The sequence below is a fragment of the Podarcis liolepis genome (assembly GCF_965112155.1).
Source record: "Podarcis liolepis genome assembly, chromosome: 3".
Classification (NCBI taxonomy): Eukaryota; Metazoa; Chordata; class Lepidosauria; order Squamata; family Lacertidae; genus Podarcis; species Podarcis liolepis.
This window is the reverse complement of record NC_139557.1, coordinates 84,688,597-84,709,999: the sequence shown is the minus strand read 5'-3', so window position 1 is coordinate 84,709,999 and position 21,403 is coordinate 84,688,597. Positions and strand designations below refer to the sequence as shown.

The 21,403-nt window shown below is 43.3% G+C and overlaps 2 protein-coding genes across 25 annotated transcripts in view; one reads left to right on the top strand and one right to left on the bottom strand.

Annotated features, from left to right (window-relative positions):
* Window positions 1–21,403, top strand: part of LOC310704079 (zinc finger protein 318-like) — a 44,314-nt gene that overhangs the window by 12,364 nt on the left and 10,547 nt on the right. For 5 of the 8 annotated variants that reach the window (XM_083497080.1, XM_083497077.1, XM_083497082.1 and 2 more), the window contains 3 exons: window positions 1,042–1,141; window positions 1,429–1,701; window positions 5,572–8,889. In XM_083497080.1, the coding sequence (XP_083353206.1) occupies window positions 1,042–1,141; window positions 1,429–1,676 (348 nt within the window). In that variant the 3' untranslated portion in view covers window positions 1,677–1,701; window positions 5,572–8,889. Of the gene's footprint in view, window positions 1–1,041; window positions 1,142–1,428; window positions 1,702–5,542; window positions 8,890–12,681; window positions 12,729–13,295; window positions 13,427–13,786; window positions 13,950–21,403 lie in introns of those variants that run through there. The other 3 variants (XM_083497081.1, XM_083497078.1, XR_014524556.1) reach the window with 2 other exon arrangements.
* The window catches only part of ABCC10 (ATP binding cassette subfamily C member 10), a 27,724-nt gene continuing 19,103 nt past the window's right edge, over window positions 12,783–21,403 (bottom strand). For 9 of the 17 annotated variants that reach the window (XM_083497074.1, XM_083497073.1, XM_083497069.1 and 6 more), the window contains exons 17-21: window positions 21,119–21,279; window positions 20,089–20,342; window positions 19,776–19,921; window positions 18,725–18,822; window positions 17,074–17,442 (exon numbers count right to left, since the gene is read on the bottom strand). In XM_083497074.1, coding sequence (XP_083353200.1) covers window positions 17,128–17,442; window positions 18,725–18,822; window positions 19,776–19,921; window positions 20,089–20,342; window positions 21,119–21,279 — 974 coding nt within the window. In that variant the 3' untranslated portion in view covers window positions 17,074–17,127. Of the gene's footprint in view, window positions 13,928–17,073; window positions 17,443–18,724; window positions 18,823–19,775; window positions 19,922–20,088; window positions 20,343–20,427; window positions 21,280–21,403 lie in introns of those variants that run through there. The other 8 variants (XM_083497065.1, XM_083497066.1, XM_083497063.1 and 5 more) reach the window with 2 other exon arrangements.

Below are 21,403 nucleotides of genomic sequence, written 5' to 3'. Positions count from 1 at the left end.
TACAGACACTTCAGGTTACAGACTCCGCTAACCCAGAAATAGTACCTCGGGTTAAGAACTTTGCTTCAGGATGAGACCAGAAATTGTGCGGCAGCGGGAGGCCCCATTAGCTAAAGTGGTACCTCAGGTTAAGAGCAGTTTCAGGTTAAGAACGGACCCCCAGATCCAATTAAGTTCTTAACCCAAGGTACCACTGTAATACTTTTTCTACTGCACATATTTTCCTAACACATAATGAAATATGAAACCAAGTGCAGAATTGATTCCTTATTTAAGATTACATTCTTGGATTTAAGGTCTGCCGTTTTACAGAAGTTCAAAGCACATACAATTTTATTTTAACTTTTTTCTGCACTTTTTATTTGACATTGGATTACGTATAGTTTTTTTTGAACAGGATGTACCTCTAATGTCTTGAGCTATCTAATGGCTGTTTTTATGGTACTGTGGCAAGACACACCTTGTTAATTGTTGTTGTTTATTACCTGCCCTTCACCCTAAGGTCTTAAACAGTCTCTCTTTAAGGATACAATCTACATGCAGGTCCTGCTATTGGATCACTTGGTAACTGAAATCTCAGCCAAACACGAAGAATTATACCCAAACCTCACTACACAAGCAGCAAATTCAGATACCCAAACAGATGGAGTTTGCCTACTTCATGTTTTGCTGGTCAGCAGCAGCCATTTTGGGCAGAAACCAGGGAGGGAGGGGGAGAGATCAAACAAATTACGAAATAGATGTTTTCCCATAGGAAATAATAAGCTCATTATGTGAACATACCACCTAACAAATTATTTCCTGGGAACGCATTTTGTTCAGAAAGCAGGACCTGCATGCTTTTAAGCTTTAGTAAGTTTTAGTATGTTCCATGTTTAGTGGCATTTAGTATGTTAGGAGCTGGGTGCAATGAATCACAGGCTGAGTTAGCAAGCATAAGATGAAAATATTTACTTTCAATGATTGTTGTAGTTTTAGTTGGGTTGTAATCCATGAAAGGGGGATTTTTAATACCTTCCTTCCCTTCACAAACATTTCTAGGTAATGGAGGAAAGAGGGAAATTGAAGGCTGAACAAGAAGCACGACAGAAGAAACTGCATTATCTGACAGTTGAGTTAAACAGACTTACAAAACAGGAAGGTACTGCACTCATTTTATTCTTCCTTTTACCCTACTATCCTCTAAAGTGGTGATGCTGGACATTGCATAATTTGTTTTTATCTCAGGGTATTATCCTAAACAGGGAATTAATTCGGGTAAAACCCAAATCATTGCAAGTAACTGTCAGTTCTTCATACAGTAATGCAAACCCTGCTTCTGTCTTTTGGGTATACCAAAATGGTACCTTATAATTGATTACCCAAAATAATTTTGCATGTATTAATGATTTTCTTATGCTTTCCACTCTACCACTTTGACTGGCTTAGGGGAGATGATGCGCAAGATGCGTAAGGCAAAAGATCCCTTGCTGGTGGAAGTGAACCAACTACGAGAGAAGATAGCAAACGAAGTTGCTCAGCTGCAGATGCATTTTGATGCGGCAGGGAAAAAGCAATCTGAGCTTGATAAGGTAGCTCTGATCTTGGGGATTAACATTTTTGAGAAACCCCGGAAGCGGTCTTCTGAAAATAAAGACTCATCAGAAAAAGACAAGTCAGAAAATGGAAAAAAATGAGGAGATAACTTGCAACTCAATCCAGGTAAAATAACAGGTGCACTCACCAAGGGAGTTCAAATAATAATTACTTAATTAGTCTGGATATAAATTAGCCTTTTGCCCATGCATGTATCCCCTTCGCTTCTCCCTTTGTACAAGCCAATAAACAAACCAGGAAGTCTTCAATTAACTTCCTATTTTATGAGTCCTATGTTGTGAATTACTGTTTTATGTCTAAAGGAAAGTAAAATAGTTGTTAAGAAGTTTTGTCTCTTGGGTCTTTGGTTTAAATTAAATGCTGATACAATATAACAACTCTACCAAATTCACGGAAATAGAAGGTAAGATATCTCTAAATTTTCTAAGCCGCTCAAGGTTAATCCTAAATTATTATCTACAGTTCCCCCCCCCCTCATTCACAGCTCTGTTGTCAGACTGCAATGATGGGAGAAACTTTTTTCACTCCCAGCACTGGGCTGTCAAAACTCAGAAGCCTTTCAGAGGTAGGAGACTTTCACATGTAAAAGGTAGCAGCAGAGAGTTCTCTCCCCCGCACCACCCCTTTTTATAAATAGCTTTTACTGTTGTAGCAAAACAATAGTGGCGTTTTGTTTTGTTTTGTTTTGTTTTGTTCATTAAATTTGCATATTGTCCTAAATCTATAAATCTCAGTGTTGTTCACAACATAAAAAACTTGACTAGGGGATAGGAGAGAAATTTGATCAGTTCTCATTGAATGCTGAATGTATCAAATTCTCACTTTCCAAAACAATATGAAAACTGAAACACAGCCATCCTTTAAATTTCACCCATACCCAAATTTTGCAATGCAGTTCTCCAGCCAAACAACCAAATGCATATATTTAAAAAATGCCTCTGTTGGGGGAAAGTGCATAAAAATGAAGGTATTAGTAAAAATAGCGTACACATGATATTAGAGGAAATTGCAAAAATGTGTCCATTAGTCAGAACTGCATAAAAAAATCTCTTAATTAGAAGAAATGCACACTAAAGTGCTGATGTATTATTATTATTATTATTATTATTATTATTATTATTATTATTATATTTTAATAGCAAATCTTTGTAGAAACTGCATTTCAGATTAGAAAAATGGGAACAGAGAGAACCAAAATTGATAGCTCCTTCCATCCCAACTCTTCTCTCTAGGGCTATATCACCTTATATGCATCTCAGAAAGGATGTTATGTTATGATGTAGCATCCTTCAGTAAACATTGTGAGGAGAAAACATGGCTCCGTACTTCACCCTTCCCTCCAGTGCACTTAGAAGGATTATAAGTTGTAACTTAAATGTAGAGTGGTATAGCCCCATAGAGGATTCAGAGTACCAGCACTGCTTTGCTTTGCTCTGGCTTTGTTATAGCAGCAAATACTTTAAATAGAAAAAGCCCTCTGCTGTAAACCTTTATCCAATTATGTCCCCACCACTGAAAGATCTCAGAAAGACTTGTCAACCCAGATGTAATTCTGTCACCTTCTTTCCCATTTCCTCTTTGACCTCTTCAGTGCTTAAGGCTCATATTAATTCTACTAAATTGGACTTTTACTCAAATTAGCAATGTATATGTGTGCACACATTTTCTCTCTGTTTCTGTGTGCATGGGGGGGGGGGGGCTGATCCAGGGGACGAGGAGAGAAGTGACCAGCAGGATTATGGGTAGGATGGAAACTATCATAACAGTTTCAAGTACAATAGTTACTATAATATAAATGGTAATGATATAAAATTGTACATAGCAGTACTAGAACATTTAGACCATTCTCATATATCAATAAAGAAGTTGGGAAGGGGATTTTTTAAAAGAAAAACATTGAAACTCCATTGGTTTGTGTTTCAGTTGCCCTTTGGATATTCAAGAACTGACTAATAACAAACTGATCATTTAACATTAACAGAATGCAAAAGACAGATTAAGAGAAGTCTTATTGCAAAGCCCAGTTTTACAAGTTTTATGAGAACCAAGTGACAGTGAGACATCATTCACATTGTTACGAGGAATTTGCATCATAGGAGACAAAAGCAATAAAATGTGACTGTTGCAGCCATTCCAAGTATTCAGACAATTGTTAATTATGAGTGGCGCTGTGGTCTAAACCACTGATCCTTTTGGGCTTGCTGATCAGAAGGTCAGCGGTTTGAATCCGCCTGACAGGATGAGCTCCCATTGCTCTGTCCCAGCTTCTGCCAACATAGCAGTTTGAAAGCACACCAGTACTAGTAGATAAATAGGTACTGCTGCGACGGGAAGGTAAATAGTGGTTCCATGCGCTCTGGCTTCCATCATGGTGTTCTGTTGCGCCAGAAGTAGTTTAATCATGCTGGCCACATGACCTGGAAAGCTGTCTGTGAACAAATGCCGACTCCCTCGGCTTGAAGTGAGATGAGCGCTGCAACCCCATAGTCACCTTTGACTGGACTTAACTATCCAGGGGTCCTTTACCTTACCATTCTCATTAAGGTGTTTGGGGTTGCAGTCCTATTGTGCTGTTAGTAAAAATAAACATTCTAGAAGCTTTTTATGGCTGAATATCGGGGTAAAAATGCTTAAAATATAAACAAGCATCATAAATATACCAACAAAAAGGATTGGATTTTGCAATCAGCAAATCTGTATTATATCAACATGTTTGGTACAGAAAGCCTTTTATAATCATTTCAGCTGTTAATGATTCTGCCATTGTGCATTCTAGGACTCTAAATGTATAATTAGAAGTACACGTATAGATTACTCAGATTGCTACATTATATAATCAGAAAGATACAATTGTAAAATGATCTATTTTAACACTTGCTTAGCCAACAACTGAAATTTTCTAAAACAAATTATTGTGCATAGTGATTTTTGCAATCCTAAAAATTATGTATAGATTTGTGTTTTTTAAAAGATTCATTTTATAGAGGATTTTGTGTACAGTCTGGTTTTTCTGCTGATCTGTAACAACCTGGCCACAGAAAAATCCATATCTTGACAGTGAGTTACTCTTATAGGCATCTGTTTCCCACTTTATCTAGCATAATTAGACATTAACTTTAACACATGGTTTCCTGTGCATACAATGTGTAACTATTTGAAATGTGCCAATTGGATACTGTCAGTGTCCACCAAGGAAACTGGCTTCTTCTGGCAACAGGTGTACTGCTGCCAGGCTCAGCATGCCTAGAGGAGCAGCTCAGAAGACAAGAGAGCAGGCAACTGGAACAGCTGAGGAACAAGCTTTTAAAAATCCATTTAGCTTCTGCTTCTATTTACCTGCCAGGCCAATGGAAGCAGTGGAGAGTAGACCTATAGTAAAAACATGTTTGGAGATTAGCTATAGCTGAGAAAATAACCTATACTGAAAGGAAAGTAAAAAACAGATGCCTTTTATGCCATCTGATGGCCATGCATTTCATATACACACAGGTCCTGCTTTCCCAGTGCAATGCCTTCCTCTGAACAAGAAAATAATTTGTTAGGTCAGCATTCACATGACAAAGCTGGTGATTTCCATTACTTCCTATGGGGACATTTTTAATTTGTGATTTGTCCAATCTCAATCCCTCCCTGGTTTATGCCTGAAACTGCCACAGCCAATCAGCAAAACCAAACAAAAGAAAAGCTGATTTGTTCAATCTCTCTTGCTCCCTGATTTGTCTGATCTCTCTCCGTCCCTCCATGGTTTCTGCTCAAAATGGCTGCTGGCAACAAGCAGAGCATGAACAAGTAAGGAAGTGGGCAAGCTCCAGCTGTTCAGATATCTTAATCAGCAGTTTGGGTATAACTGAAATTTTTGATAACAAGTGTTCCAATAGTGGGACCTGTGTGTACTAGTGAAAGGGGTCTACAAAATATGTTATCTGCTTCATCATTACAAATCTAGATGTTGTGACCATGTATACTTCTTGATAGTTGGATACTTCAGTTGGAGAAGATGACCTCATTGCGGACAGATGCTGCCCTGCAACCCTGGAAGAATAACATCAGAGAATCCTGCAGAAAAGTGAAAAGAGGGACAAATAGTATAGGGACATGAATACTTACCAGATATCTGGAGAGACTTTGGGGAGGGGTGTTATGATTATGTTTATTGGTCTAGTTATATTTTGTTATATGTATATGAAAACCAATAAAAAGTACTTATAGAAAAAGCAGTGGAGAAAGAGGCATTTGATACAGTAGAATGGAGATTTTTCTTTTATGAACTTAAAAGTATTTGGTTTTATACTCCAATTCTTAACTTGGATTTGCTGAAAGATGAGGAAGTGTGACCCTGTTGATTATATTGATGTGCTTCCAGAGGCAAGGCTTTTTGTGAACAAGGACATTGTTTTTCTTTTTGAGACTGTGGAACTAAAAGTTACCATCCATACCATGTCAAACTTTTGTGTTCATTTTATTTGATCACTCTATTTCCAGTCTATACCAGTGAGTGGATCATGCCAAGATGTGTTTGGAACAAAACAATTCACACTTTGCACCACATCCATCATATCTATCACTTCCCTTTTCCACTCATGTGTTTCCTGACCATGAATGCACGTATTTCATAGACCTGCATGTGCTTTTAAAAAAAATTAAAAATTGGAATGCTGGTATTTCAGAACTTTGACATTCTGATTGGCCACAGTCAGTTCTCCTTTTCCGACTGTACTTCATTTCTAATCACAATAATTTGTATTGTGTGATTGAAAAACAGCCTATGTCTTCTGTACAATGACACATGCACACAATGTAACTGGCAAATACCTCCTTTTACTAAAAGTTGGAACATTTATTATGGTCATTCATTATAAAGTGCTAACAGAATTGCTGGAAACCTTAAATTGCAATTTTTCAAAAAATAAATAATAGAGCTGCAGAAATTTGTCCATGTACACTGTGCAAAGGTCTTTAGTAAAGAGATCTCTGCAACATTATAAAAGTAGTAACATGCCTGGCAGTAATGGAAAGAAACAAAATTGCATGGATAGTGTGATCAGGTGAGAGCAGAAGAGAAGAGCTGTGATTAAAGGATAGCTTTCTGGAATTGTCATTTACCCAAATCAAAACCATAGCCAAATAATCGTAAAGGGTAAAAGAGCAAAGAGGCATCCATACATAAAGTTATGGATGAAAGGAAGAAACATAATGGGATGCTTGCAAAAGGATGACAAGATGGTGTGGATGCCATGAAAAAACCACAGGAAACAGAGGAAAACATTGCACAATGTCTTGTCTCAAAACACCATTGATGTTTCAGGGGCTTTCAACCATGGCAGCCTTCTGGTTAGGCCCTCTTGAGTTGGAACTGACTCCAGATGGTGGTGTTAGGCAATGATTGCTTGACCCCTTGCCAAATGTGCTTTGGGCTCCTGCAGCATTCTCTCATTTCTCCCATGCCATTATACGTTTAGATAAAAGTACTGGGAAAGGGTTTTGTAATTACAGAGTGAAACAGTTTAATAATTAGAGTGTGTAAATGGAAACTGCAGAGTTTAAAGTACCATAGTCATAAATGATTCTAGCAAGTATATGTAGAACAGATAGAAGACCGAAACATATGGTGTGCCTGGTAATTGAGATGTAACCCATGGATGTGAAACTTGTAGCCTTCCAGATGACGTTAGCCTTGCCATCAGCCCCAGCCAGCATGGGCAATGATCAGAGATTGTGAAAGTTGTAGTTCAACATCATCTGGAGGGCTAAATGTTCAGTTTGGGGGGTAGCAGTTGTGCATGGGTTCCTAGGTGTTTGAAGGTATAGGAGACAGAATGGATTGGAGAAATGTGATTGAGAGAAGAGAGCTACTAGCAATTCAAAGAAGGAGTTCAGGTTCTAATTTTTTTTGAGAGTCCATACTCAAATAAGTAAGAGAGGTCAGTGCCCATATTCTCAAACAACCAAAAGAAGGGCTTCTATTTTCTGGCGATCTAGGATGAAGGCACTTCTAAAGGTGATTATTTTGAACCCCAAGATTGCTCTTCTCTCCATTTTTGCTGCGGATGCCCAGGACCTTACTCAAATGGATCTTCTTATCTGCCTTATCGTGGCAGCACAGCTTACCATTGCTAGACACTGGAGAACTTCAAATGCTGACCTGTTTGAAGTGTGGTTGATGCAAGCTTGGGACTTAATTTTAATAGAAAAGGCAACAACAACTTCAAGACCTGAGGAACAATGCTAAATCAAATATACAACATGGTTTTGGGTTTTTTGTATGCTTTGACAACAGAACATGACTACAGACCACCTACAGCTCATGAAGATTTATGGAAGGACACTTTTATTTGACGGGAAATATTTACATGATACTGAATTACTTTGAAATGAGACTGTGCTCTGGTGAGGGTGTGGGTCTTTATATCTTTTCTTACGTTGCTCAAACGGAAAAGAAACAAGTCATTTAAATAAACCCAGAACTTCCTACGTCTTTACCCTGCCCCCAGCATCGACCATGATGATCAGTCTCACTGGAGTCGATTTTCAGTCTCTAGCTCTACTGGCCAGTCAGCTGCAAGGTGTATATGCATGCATCCAGTCAGCAATCACTGTGCTGCTAGGTCCCACCTTGATCTGCAGCTCAGTTTTTTCAAGCAATTCCTTCTCTTGGAGAATGAGCTTTTAGCAATTTCCATTGAAAATAGCCTGAGAGGACATTCATCCCTCACCCAGAGTTTCCTTGTGATTGGCAACATTAGCCAATCAGAAGTCATCAGGACACAGCCATTTGCATGGCAGAGAGGTGCTTCTAACTGATGCCCCCAACCAACCCTGTACTTGCTGTGAAACCTCAGCTTTCTCCAGTTCTTGTGTGCTGCCCCCTAATTGGGTTCTGACTCCTTGGGCTGTGGTGGAGCAAGAGCAAAGCTGGATTGCTCAGCTACCTCCAGAGAAGCAGGCAGCCAGAGGTATTGCAGCAAGGGGGAAATCCCTCTTGCTTTTACAGTCCTCTTTGTAGCAAACCTTTTGAGTTCTCAATCAGGCTGGATGTTACACAAAAAGCGAGGGGACGCCGATGAAAAAACAACAATAGCATGCTGCCACTTTCTGATGTGTCATTGGATATTTAGTTAAAGTGTTACATGCGTTTAAGAGGTCTCAAAGGAGGGGACATTGGTTTCTTGATCCTCTCCTTGATCATGAATATGTTGGCAGGCACATAATTTGCTGAGCTATTCCTCATTTCTGTAATGGATGTATATATTTTGTTTTGGTGTGCTCAATAAACATCATTTCTGTCTTGGAAAAGACCTCTGTGAGTCATTGAGTAAATCTGCCAACATGCATTGATAACATAATTTAATCCTAATACATGAGACTCTTGGAATATGTGTTTAGTAAAAGCATGGTTTTACTCAGGAGATGCATCAAATATGGTAGGAGATTTCACATTAACATGCTGCTGAATCCAATTCTTGCTAGATGAGTGCGCTTTGGAAGGAGATATGCCCAGAGGTGTTTGACTTTTAGTTAATCAATAGAGGCAAAAGATAATGGAAGGATGTTGCAAAATTACTGTAGACTTTGAGTCTGATACACACTTTCTGAATCTTTATGAGGCTGGAATGGTGTACCAATCTAGTAGCAATTCAGCTCCAAAATTTTGGGTAGGTTTCTGCACTTGGCCAATGGTTGTTTGTCCACCCATGGTGTTAACTTGTTTTGGGAGGTGCTGAGTTGTTCAGTTCACATTTGGGGGGAATAAGTTTTGCTGTGAACATAGGGCCTACAGGAGAGCCATGGAACAGAATGGAAGCAAACTAGTCAAGCCAAGTCTGGCTCAGTTCTGAAGCAGGCTGAACTGTTTTTCTGGAGGGCAGCGATCCGTGCAACAACTGTGAGATTCAGGAAGACTGACAAAGCTATAGTCCTACGGCAGAAGAATGGACCCCTTTGAGGAGGACATTCAACCATGTAGTTCTAATTCAACTATGTAGCTAGCAGGAGACAGTGCAAGGTTCCAGCTGGTGCAACAAGTTCCCCTGCCTTCCCTTGCCCCCCCCAATTGACTTGGAGGTGGGGAGAGTTAAGGAAACTCCCAGAACAGCACACAGGAAGGGAGGGGCAGCTCTTTCTGTCAGGCAAACAGAAATGCTTGTGCTGTGTTCTGCCAAAGATGGACAATGATGACCACTAAAGTCGCTCTTTAACAGGCTTTATTTACAGGCTGAGTTAAATAAGGAACAAAGCAAGAGGAAACAAACATCTTACAGCTCCATCTATGGTTGGAGAATCACTTTCCCTTTTTGGGCAAAAAATGGGTTGAATCCTTATAGATCTGCACTGAGATTCCTACTGCCCATAACTGGGCTTGCACGTTGGAAAATATCTGGGAATGCCGGTGACGCTTGGTAACCTGTGCTTGATGTCATCTTCCCATGACCTTGTCTGCAAGGTCAGAACAGTCAGAACAAATGGTGGACTATAAAGGGATGTGATGGTGAAGATCTTCACCTGCTACTCTATTCAGCACTGAGTTAATGTGTGGGGATCCAGCTTGCCAGGCCTCCAAAGGACACATGGTCCCATATCTCCCACACTGTTGGTCAGATAGGCTTTCTAGAATAAGTGCTGATTCTAGCAAGCAGTGATTAACTCTTATGGATCTCTACAAAGCTGTGCTAGTGTAACTTATTGCAAGTGCTAGGTCCAGGCCTGTGCACCTCTGAGGACATTCAAAGGGAAAATTTGCAGAGCATCACATGCAACTCTTTGTAATACAATGGTGTTCGGCATATGTCCAAATACAAGTTGATGGAATGTTTGTGGGGTTGGCAACCTAAGGCCCATGGGCCACAAGTGGCCCACAGGGGTTGTTTAACTGGCCCATGAGCTGCCCCTGAACTAAGCCGCCCACTTGGCGAGTCCCTGCGTGCTGCACTAAAGCAGCGTGGCGCGGGGACACGCTTCCATGGCGCCGGAAATCGTGTCTACGCAGACGCCAAAAATAGTGTCTGCACCGATGCTGGAAATTGCACCTGTGCAGACACTGGAAATCGTGGGCGCGGAGGGATCTTCGCTGGAGTGAACCAGCCCAGGCGAGGTAAACCTTGCCAACCCCTGCCCTAAAGCAGTGGAAAGCTTTCTGCAGGTTTCTACCCCCAAACTGTCATTCATCAATACAAAACTGTATTTTATTTTGACAATTTATATACCACTTAATCTGCCGTCACCTCTAAGTGGTGTACAGAAGACGTAGTACAAAGGGTTGGACCCCAGCCACATGCAGCACAATTTTAGTTGGGAAATAGGATGGAAAGAAATGGAGAGAGAGAGAGAGAGAAATAGGCAGTCATAAAGCAAAGGGTATCATGGAGTGAAGGAATCAGAGAGAGACCACACCTCTGTGCTAAAGCTCATTTCCCATTTTTGCTTCTTCTGCTTAGCTCTTAAACTTTGTAGCAGGGTTTCTGCTTGGTCTGGGGGCCTTTTGAATCTCAGCTTCCTGCCCTTTTATTTGTAGTCGTATAAATATTATATTTTTAAGGGAAATGGGGAATGCAATCAGACAAGATGTAATAAACCATAATAAAACAAAACCCTACTTTCTGTGTGTAGTTTTTTGATGGAGGGGGGACATCTGGTCATCCAGATCAATCCCAGGTCCATTCATTCAAGCAAATAGATCCTCATATGGAGTCCGTATATCTGAAAACTTTGCATATTTATAGCGCTTACAGAAGGTCACCACCTCAAGTTGCTAGCCAAGTCATGTATTTTGTCCTTTGTATGATGGTGGGTCAGGTGGACCTTTTTAAGTCATGAGTTAATTCTCCATGAGTTGGTAGAAAAGGATCCCCTGCCCCCCAGATTACTCGTAATTGTCTGATCTCTGTCGCTGTGCATACAGGCATGCAGTTCTGGTCTATATCAGAAGTTGTCATTACAGAATTTCGTGGTGGTGGCGGAGAATGGTGAAGGATTGTTGGGGAGAGTTGTAAAGACTTGCAAAGAAGAAACAGAAGACTGAAGTTGCAGGATTTTGGCAACTTTGGACTTTCGACCTGCTGAGAACTTGAAGCAAAGACTGAAAACCCTCTCAAGGCTCAGAGAGAGAACCCTTCTTGAAGCAACTGTATCGAGTGTGTGCATTTGTACTTACTAATTAAAACAACCTCCGATAGAGTTTGTCTGCTGCAGGAATTTTAATCGTTTTGCTGAACTTCTGACTGGGCAGTAAGCCAACTGATTATTGGGCACAAACTTCCAAAAGCCCTTTCCTTCCATTATTGTGTTAGATAGTGCCCTTAGCCACTTATACTATCCCTCTGACAAGTTCCAAAGGACAGGGATACAGTTTGATAAGACACTGGCATATTTCGATTTCAAATGAGTTACCAAGATCATGTTTGCATGGCTGATTAAGTGTCAAAAATCAGCCAAATAATATGGCATAATATTGCATGTACAGCATTCCAACACCACCACATGCCAGTGCTGGTTGCTGTGTTTGGGGTTTGACATATGCCTACTATTGCCTTAGGATGTTGTTCAGAACCCATCAGTTTACTCAAAGGGCAGGGGTTTCTGAGGTGTGTGTCAGGGTCAAACAAAGCAGTTAGCAGGTGTTTTAGTGGTATATACAGCCATTCTGCAGCTGGTGGAAGAGAGCATGCCTCTTTTCATCTGGGAAAGTGGAGAAAGACATCATTTGCATCAATCACAGTTTAATTTCAATTGTTAATGGGAAATAGGAACCCCATAAAAAGGAGGGGAGAGAGTACCCAGCCTCTTTTGATTGTTTTCCTCTTTGTGGCTTCTATGCTGATCTAACTTTTTTTATATAAAAAACCCCCCAGAAAACCTTGTTATCATGTCATTCACTTGTTGGAACAAGGAGTTTCTGTCAAATGACATCATTGCTTCCATACTGAAAAAAGTACCAGAGCTCTGAAATGCTTATGTACCAAGTTTAGGTTGGCTAAGAATAAAACACAAGAAGACACCTTCCTAGGGAAATGGTCTCCCTTTGTTTCATACAGGAACACTAACAGAGATTGCAGATTTGGAGGATAAGGGCTGTTTTTTCCTTCTCTTTAGAGATTTCCACACCTGATGACAACAGGAACAGACTGCAGTAGAATTTGGTATGGTTGACTTTATGTACTGCTGCATGAAGGAGAGACGTGGAAATTGTAACCCAAGTTTTGAATATTGTTTATTGAGTTTGTACTTCCTTTGAAGAGGTTCATTCAAAATTATTATTTTTATTTAAAAACAACAGGGCTATGCTTCCCTGTACCCCCCCCCAAACCCTGCTGTGCTTCTATCCACATATCTATTCAATGGAGATGCCTTTCTCACTGTCCCCAGACAAGAATTAGACAGGCATTCCTGGTTGATTGATGCGCAAAAGCCCCACCCCAAATTCTGCCTCTTCCCCACAGCTCCCTTTTGCCCCATGCTTGGCTCCACCCACTTAAACGCTTCTCAGCTGCCTGCTGTTGCTTTCTGCAAGAACTCTAGCATTCTTATGAGAGGCGCTTGTCTACATTATGCAAGAGAAACTCCCTTCGCTCCCAGCATCGTCAAGAATTGAGACTGACTGTTAGTGCAAAGCTAATGCCCTATGGCACTGCCTACCCCTTTTCCTATTTTTGTTACTTGTGATATTGTTGTTTTCTTCTTCTGACCCTCCTGTATTCTTTTTGTAGGTGTGACACAGGCTGGGAAGAGGAATACTGCAAACAATGTGTGAGGATGCCAGACTGTCGCCATGGGACTTGCTGCTAACCCTGGCAATTCAGTTGCCGAAGTGGCTGGCCAAGCAGGTTCTATGACCAAGGTAGGCCACGCCACTTGGGACAGGGTGGGGACATCTTGAATAAAGTCAGGACAGGGAAAGGACACAGTGTTAAATGCTCAGCTGCCTTATACTGCCCACATGGCCTTGTAGCAAGCTCTCCAGCATTCACACAGGGTTCTTCCTTGATGCCGATATGTGTCAGAGCGATCCAACTGCAGCCCTTGGCAGTCCTGGACAGAGAATGTTCTGTCACCTGTTCTCAATTCGTAAGCTGGACTCTCAGCTGTGTGTGGAGTGCATCTTTCGTTAAGCTGCAGATATCAGGAAAGGGTCCCACATTGCAGAGGGGAACATTCCCAGTCGTGAGGTACCAATTGTCCAGTGTTTGTGTCTCTGCAGGGAGGTCACTGCTGCCCACTGTGCAGAAGATGCTGAAACAGGGAGTCTGGCTTCTGGCTGAGAACAGCAGGGGAATCAAGCTCTGCCACCTTCCCAGCATGCATCACCAGCACTCGGTCTGAGTCCAGGATAGTGTTCAACCTGAAATAAACACAGCAGCAGGGTAAGCTCTTATTTTGGAAAGAGCAGAGAACTGAAAAGTGCTGCCCTCTCTTTTATCACAGTACCTCAAAGTGGGTAAAAGAGTACTCCCTTTCAGCTACTGCTGTAAATCTATAGGCACCTAACAGCTGTTTGGTGGCCATCCAGCCTCTTCCTATGAGGGATGCTGTAGAAGTGATATTCTCTGCCTTGACTTTCTGACTGTTGAGGTCCCTTGCAACTGTGTGGCTCTGTGCATCTCTCAGGTATCAACGAGTTTATTTATTTTTTTTGGATGCAGAAGCCTTCAAGCATGTGAATAACAAAGCAATTTTGAAACAGCTTTGCTAGCTTGTTTGTTTGTTGTGTGTAAGAACTAGACCTAAGCCTCACGTTTCTTATTTGTTACTCACTGATAATATAATTGAAGGCCTGCAAGATATAGCATGCAACCCTGTGCAGCCTCTTACTAAGATGAAAAGCAGAGCTGCTCTTCTGGGTACAGTGGTACCTCGCAAGACGAATGCCTCGCAAGACAAAAAACTCGCTAGACGAAAGGTTTTTCCGTTTTCGATTTGCCTCGCAAGACGAATTTCCCTATGGGCTTGCTTCGCAAGACGAAAACGTCTTGCGACTTTGTTAAACCGTTAAAACCGTGCTTCGCAAGACGAAAAATTCGCTAGACGGCAAAACTCGCGGAACGAATTAATTTCGTCTTGCGAGGCACCACTGTATTTTGCAACATTCGTACAGAAGAGGTCAGGTTGTATACACACCACCGTTTGCTGTCTTACAAGTGATTGCTGTAAGTCACTCTGGGAGCCCTGTCAGCTAAATAACAGGAAAACGCTTCAGGTAAATAATACGATAGCCATGTTAAGTGATAATTATCTTTGACTACTATGAAGTCAGTTGCTGCATGAAATGGGATTCAAGCTACCTAACAGTGGGACATACCATATTTTTCGCTCTATAAGACGCACTTTTCCCCCTCCAAAAATTAAGGGGAAATGTGTGTGCGTCTTATGGAGCAAATGCAGGCTCCATGGATTCAGCAATGCAAAGCCTGGAGAGCGAGAGGGGTCAGTGCGCACTGATCCCTCTTGCTCTCCTGGCTTTGCTTCGCTGGAGAGGTGCTGCGCAGCGCCCCTTCAGCAAAGCGGGAGAAGAAATGGAAGGGGCTCCGCTTCTCCTGCCGCTTCGCTGAAGGGGGCGCTGCGCAGAGAGGGAGAGAACAAGAAAAAAGCATTCTCTCCCTCTCTGCGCAGCGCCCCCTTCAGCGAAGCGGCAGGAGAAGCGGAGCCCCTCTGCTTTTCATCTTAGTAAGGGAAAAGACACAGTGTTAAATGGTCAGCTGCCTTATACTGCCCACATGGCCTTGTAGCAAGCTCTCCAGCATTCACACAGGGTTCTTCCTTGATGCCGTTATGTGTCAGAGCGATCCAACTGCAGCCCTTGGCAGTCCTGGACAGAGAATGTTCTGTCACCTGTTCTCAATTCGTAAGCTGGACTCTCAGCCGTGTGTGGAGTGCTCGGAAACGTACTGGGAGCCAATGTAGGTCTTTCAAGACCGGTGTTATGTGGTCTCGGCGGCCGCCCCCAGTCACCAGTCTAGCTGCCGCATTCTGGATTAGTTGTAGTTTCCGAGTCACCTTCAAAGGTAGCCCCACGTAGAGCGCATTGCAGTAGTCCAAGCGGGAGATAACTAGAGCATGCACCACTCTGGCGAGACAGTCCGCGGGCAGGTAGGGTCTCAGCCTGCGTACCAGGTGGAGTTGGTAGACAGCTGCCCTGGATACAGAATTGACCTGCGCCTCCATGGACAGCTGTGAGTCCAAAATGACTCCCAGGCTGCGCACCTGGTCCTTCAGGGGCACAGTTACCCTATTCAGGACCAGGGAGTCCTCCACACCAGCCCGCCCCCTGTCCCCCAAAAACAGTACTTCTGTCTTGTCAGGATTCAACTTCAATCCATTAGCCGCCATCCATCCTCCAACCGCCTCCAGGCACTCACACAGGACCTTCACCGCCTTCACTGGTTCTGATTTGAAAGAGAGGTAGAGCTGGGTATCATCTGCATATTGATGGACACCCAGTCCAAACCCCCTGATGATCTCTCCCAGCGGCTTCATATAGATGTTAAATAGCATGGGGGAGAGGACGGAACCCTGAGGCACCCCCACAAGTGAGGGCCCAGGGGTCTGAACACTCATCCCCCACCACCACTTTCTGAACACGGCCCAGGAGGAAGGAGCGAAACCACTGTATAACAGTGCCCCCAGCTCCCAGCCCCTCTAGACGGTCCAGAAGGATGTTATGGTCGATTGTATCAAAGGCCGCTGAGAGATCCAGCAGAACCAGGAAACAACTCTCACCTTTGTCCCTAGCTCGCCGGAGGTCATCAACCAGCGCGACCAAGGCAGTTTCAGTCCCATGGTGAGGCCTGAATCCCGATTGGAAGGGATCCAAATGGTCCGCATCCTCCACGCGTGCCTGGAGTTGTTCAGCAACCACGCGCTCAATCACCTTGCCCAAGAATGGAAGATTTGAGACTGGGCGATAGTTGGCCATACTGGCCGGGTCTAAAGATGTTTTTTTAAGAAGCGGTTTAATGACCGCCTCTTTCAGCGGATCTGGGAATGTTCCCTCACAGAGGGAAGCATTCACCACCCCGCAGAGCCCATCGCCCAGCCCTTCCCGGCTTGCTTTTATTAGCCAGGATGGGTAAGGATCAAAGAGACAGGTGGTTGGTTTCACGCGTCCAAGCAGCCTGTCCACATCCTCGGGGGTAACGGATTGAAATTGATTCCATGCAACTTGACCAGACAGAGCTCTGGCACTCTCCCGCCCCGGCCCTGCTCCCACGGTGGTGTCTAGCTCCTTCCGAATATGAGTGATTTTATCTGCAAAAAACTTAGCAAAATCATTGCAGGAGATCTTGGGGTCTTTACAAGGTCCCGGTGGTAAAGGTGGTTCCGTTAAATTGCGAACCACCTGAAAGAGTCTCCTGCTACTATTTTCTGCAGATGCAATAGAGGCGGTGAAGAAAGTCTTCTTCACCGTCGCTATCGCCACTTGGTAGGCTCGACGTTGAGCTCTAACCTGTGTCCGGTCAGATTCGGAGTGAGTTTTCTGCCACCAACGCTCTCTTTCCTCCCATAATCCAAGCACTGATACTAATTAATACTTCCTGAAGCACTTCAGATTTGTAAATCAAAAGGCATGTGGTTGTGACATCCCTGCATCTGCCACCCACTGTGGATAGTTATCATCTGTTCAGAGAGCTGGGTGTGCAAGCAAAAGTGCATTAGGTAAATAAAGTTGAGGCAAGGTGATTCTGTGATCCCTGAGCGTTGCTGCTTGAAAGCTGGAGAACAGGCTAAATGAGAAACAAAAAGGCACCTGTGAGCTATAGTCAGTACAGTTTTGTCTGCGAATCGCTGGCGGATGGTCTGTTGGAGTAATCTGTCTGTCTTCTGATCCACACTTGCTGTGGCTTCATCAATGCACAGAACCTGTCAATGAGACAAAATGAAAACACTTAGAAGAGTGTCGCTGATGAACACAACTCTTGGTCCTGCTTATTAATACAACGCATTTAATTTAATCAGGCACTGTGGAATCTAACCGTTGTAAGAACTCGAGAGCCATGCTGGGAAGCCCACAAACAGGGCATGAAAGCAAGAGGCCTTTCCAGTGTTTCTTGGCCCCCAGCAACTGGTATTCAGTGTTATACTGAAAAAGGACATTGTCCACTGTTGCCCCTAGACTCTGTAATGCTGTATCTTTTTGCACAAGATTTTCCTGATCCATAAGGCTGAATGCTATACCATTGGTATGTTTGTATAGCATTTTTAGCTCTGCGTCATTATATTGCTCTGGTTTTGTACCTTTGTACTCCTAGAAGTATGACAGTGCTTCTTTAGTTTCTAAAAATATTAAGCAATTTAGAAATGCTTTTAATTAAAGAAATAAAACACTGCCTCTGAACCAGGAGGTGTGATTTAGTTAATAAATTGTTAGTCACTAACTGTCCTGTCCTACATTGATTTGTCTAAACTGAATAAAATTGCTTTTTTCAGCACAGTGTGAGCACCCTCTCACTGCTTCAATAAACATTTGGGGAATGAGTTTTGTAGCCAGCTATCCTGGGGGCCACCACCACATATTGTGGTAGCAAATTCCATAAACTAATTTTGTACAGTGTGGAGAAATATGGTCTTTTGTCTGTCTATCTCAATAGGTGACTCTGAGTTCTAGAGTTTTAAGAAAAAGCCTAACCTTTCTCTCTATCCACTTCCCCAAACCATACAGTGGTACCTTGGTTCTCAAACTTAATACTTTCCGGGAGTCTGTTCGACTCCCGAAACAGTTCGAAAAGCAAGGCGTGGCTTCTGATTGGCTGCAGGAGCTTCCTGCACTCAAGTGGAAGCTGCGTCGGAAAACGTTTGCAAACCTGAACACTTACTTCCAGGTTTGCGGAGTTTGGGAGCCGATTTGTTTGACAACTAAGCCGTTTGGGAACCAAGGTACCACTGTACATACTTTTATGGTCCTCCATAGTGTTCCCCCTTAGTCACTTTTTTTCTCAGTTCAGAAGACCCGAACATTGTCACCTTTCCTCACAGGGAGAATGCTCCATTTTTTTATCCAGCTTTCCCCCTTTTTGTTATTGAGCTAATACATCCTCCTCACACCTTCCAAGTCTTGCAGTATGATCCTTCCCCACAGTTGTCCCAAACAAACAAAAAATATCAGGCATCTTTGTGGAACCCACTTTGAGAAGACATCACTCACCTTGGCCTGGGTCAAGAGAGCCCTTGCTAAACAAACCAGCTGCCTCTGTCCTACGGAGAGACTCTTTCCTCTCTCCCCCAGCTCACAATCCAACCCACCTGCATGGAGCAAGAGAGTGGAGGAGTTAATGTAAGTTTCAAAACTTTGCCTCTACTTAACACTAGTTCAGATGAATGAGAAAGGCCTGAATGTAGGCAAGAAGGGCTGAGATTGGAACAAGAAACAAAGATCACAAACCCTCTGTGCCAGCCTTTCTCAACCTGAGGGTCCCCAGATGTTGTTGAACTACAACTCCCATCACCCCTCACTAGCAAGGCCAGAGCTCAGGGATGATGGGAGTTGTAGTCCAACAACACCTGGGGACCGACTTAGTTGCCTTATAACCCCTTTCGCCCCTGGCCATTGGCCGTGCTGGCTCAAATGACCCAAAGATGAGGGAAACTGCTTTTAAGGGTTTTATTGAGGCCATTTTTATTTATTTTTAAAAAAATCACAACACCTTCCGCTGGTTCCCAGCAACCTCCACCCCATAGTTGTTTAGTGAATTTTCCTTCAGCTTACTACTCTGACCACTATTGAAGACCAATAGGTTTTGGCAGATTCTTTTCTAGGTTCTTAATATTTCCCCCATCGTTCTACCCGGACCCTGAGGTCCAGCGCCAAGGGCCTTCTGGCGGTTCCCTCACTGTGAGAAGCCAAGTTACAGGGAACCAGGCAGAGAGCCTTCTCGGTAGTGGCACCGGCCCTGTGGAACACTCTCCCACCAGATGACAAAGAGAACAACAACTACCAGACATTTAGAATACATCTGAAGGCAGCCCTGTTTAGGGAAGCTTTTAATGTTTTATGCATTACTGTATTTTAATATTTTGTTGGAAGCTGCCCAGAGTGGCTGGGGAAGCCCAGCCAGATGGGCGGGGTATAAATAAATTATTATTATTATTATTATTATTATTATTATTATTATTATTATTATTATTATTATTATTATATCTCCCTCCCAACAAACATAACAAGCAGTTCATTTCTGTCCTCCAAACAATGTACTCACCCATCTCTGTAATCACTGCCTGCAGATGGCATTGCTCTAGGACTTGCAGCAAGTCGGCATCTGTGTGTTGCCCCCGAGGGTCCAAGTTCTCACGGATTGTCCCACTGAACAAAAAGGGATCCTGGGGGATTATGGCCAACTTAGACCTAAGAGGAAGGACAGAGGAAGGCTCACTGAACTGCACAGCTTAGAGGCGAACAGGGCCAATGGGAACCTGACATTCTGAGACAGCCCCTCCGCATCGCATTGAATTGACTTTTCAAGCTGCTTTAACAGCGACGCTGCTGCCATTGTGGCTTACTCCTTGACCTACCTCAGTGCTTTCAAGCCTACAGAATGGCTGTCAATGTTGTCCAGGAGGATCCTGCCAGCTTTCAGCTCCACCATACGGAAAAGGGCCAGAAAGAGGGTGGACTTGCCAGATCCAGTCCGCCCAACTATCCCCACTTTCTCCCCAGAGTAGATTGTGAAAGTCACCCCATCCAAGGCATTGGGTAGGTCAGGCCGATAGGCCAGCACTACTTGCTGGAACTCTATGTGACCCCGACTTGGCCAATCAGGTGAAACCTTGAAAAAAGAGAAAAAGGTGCAAGCAATAATGCAGCAGCAATACTTCCTTATCCTAAGTCCTTTTTGATTTGCCATCACCATGATCAGCAGTGGGAGCAGAGAAGATCCAAGGGCCCCAATGTGACAATCCTTACTGTTGTCCCAGTTGCAAAGGTGACAGTGGCTGTCATTTTGAATCTATTGGGGTCCAGGTCTAGAAGTGAGATGAAAGATGACTGAGCTTCCCTGTACCCTTGTCTGATGAGCTTTTGGGCTTGCTGTTGACTTCAGTGATGGTGGAAGAGGCTTCATTCCATGAATAGGACTCTGCTGTACATACCATTGGCCACAGGGAAGCTAGGGGAGGTTTACCGATCCAAATCAATAAAACAAGCTGCCATTGCATCAGATTAGCTGAAGGTCTGTCCCCTTCTGGTCCATTTTGCTGAGCTTTTAAAAATATCTCCTCCTCCTCCTCCTCTGCCTTAACCCCTGCTGACAAACTGAATGAGGAGCGAAGAAGGAAATTCTTTGAAGGCCAGATAACTCCCAAAACCCTTGCTGTTCTGGTGAAGCAGGATAAATATGGGAGGGGAACTCTCTCACCAAAAGGGGAAGGAAGTTTGTTGACAGTAGTTACCCGCTCCAGGATGCCTACCTCCTCCTCTGAAGAATGCTCAACAGATGGAGAACTAATGCAGACCAAAGAGCCTGTGCTTATGGACTGTGTGGAATCAGATGTTCTGGAAGAGCACCTCCAATCATTCACAGGAGACCCAGCAATGAACTCTTACCTGGAGCAGCTCCTCTTGAGGCTCCACGGGAATCTCTGTTGCATATTCCTCGGTACGCTCCACACTCACCATCATGGTCTCTGTCTGGGTGAAGCTGTTGATGAGTCCAGACAACAAGTTTGTGACCGAAAGGGCATAGGAAAGGGCCAGGCCCACAAGACCTGTGGGGACAAAAAAGGCTTTGTCAAAAAGCACAACTCCTCTGAAGCAAGGAAAACAACAGTGGCCCAGTTCCAATATGGGTAAGTAGAGGAGAAAGAGAGAGGTCAGCATGTTAAGGTGTCC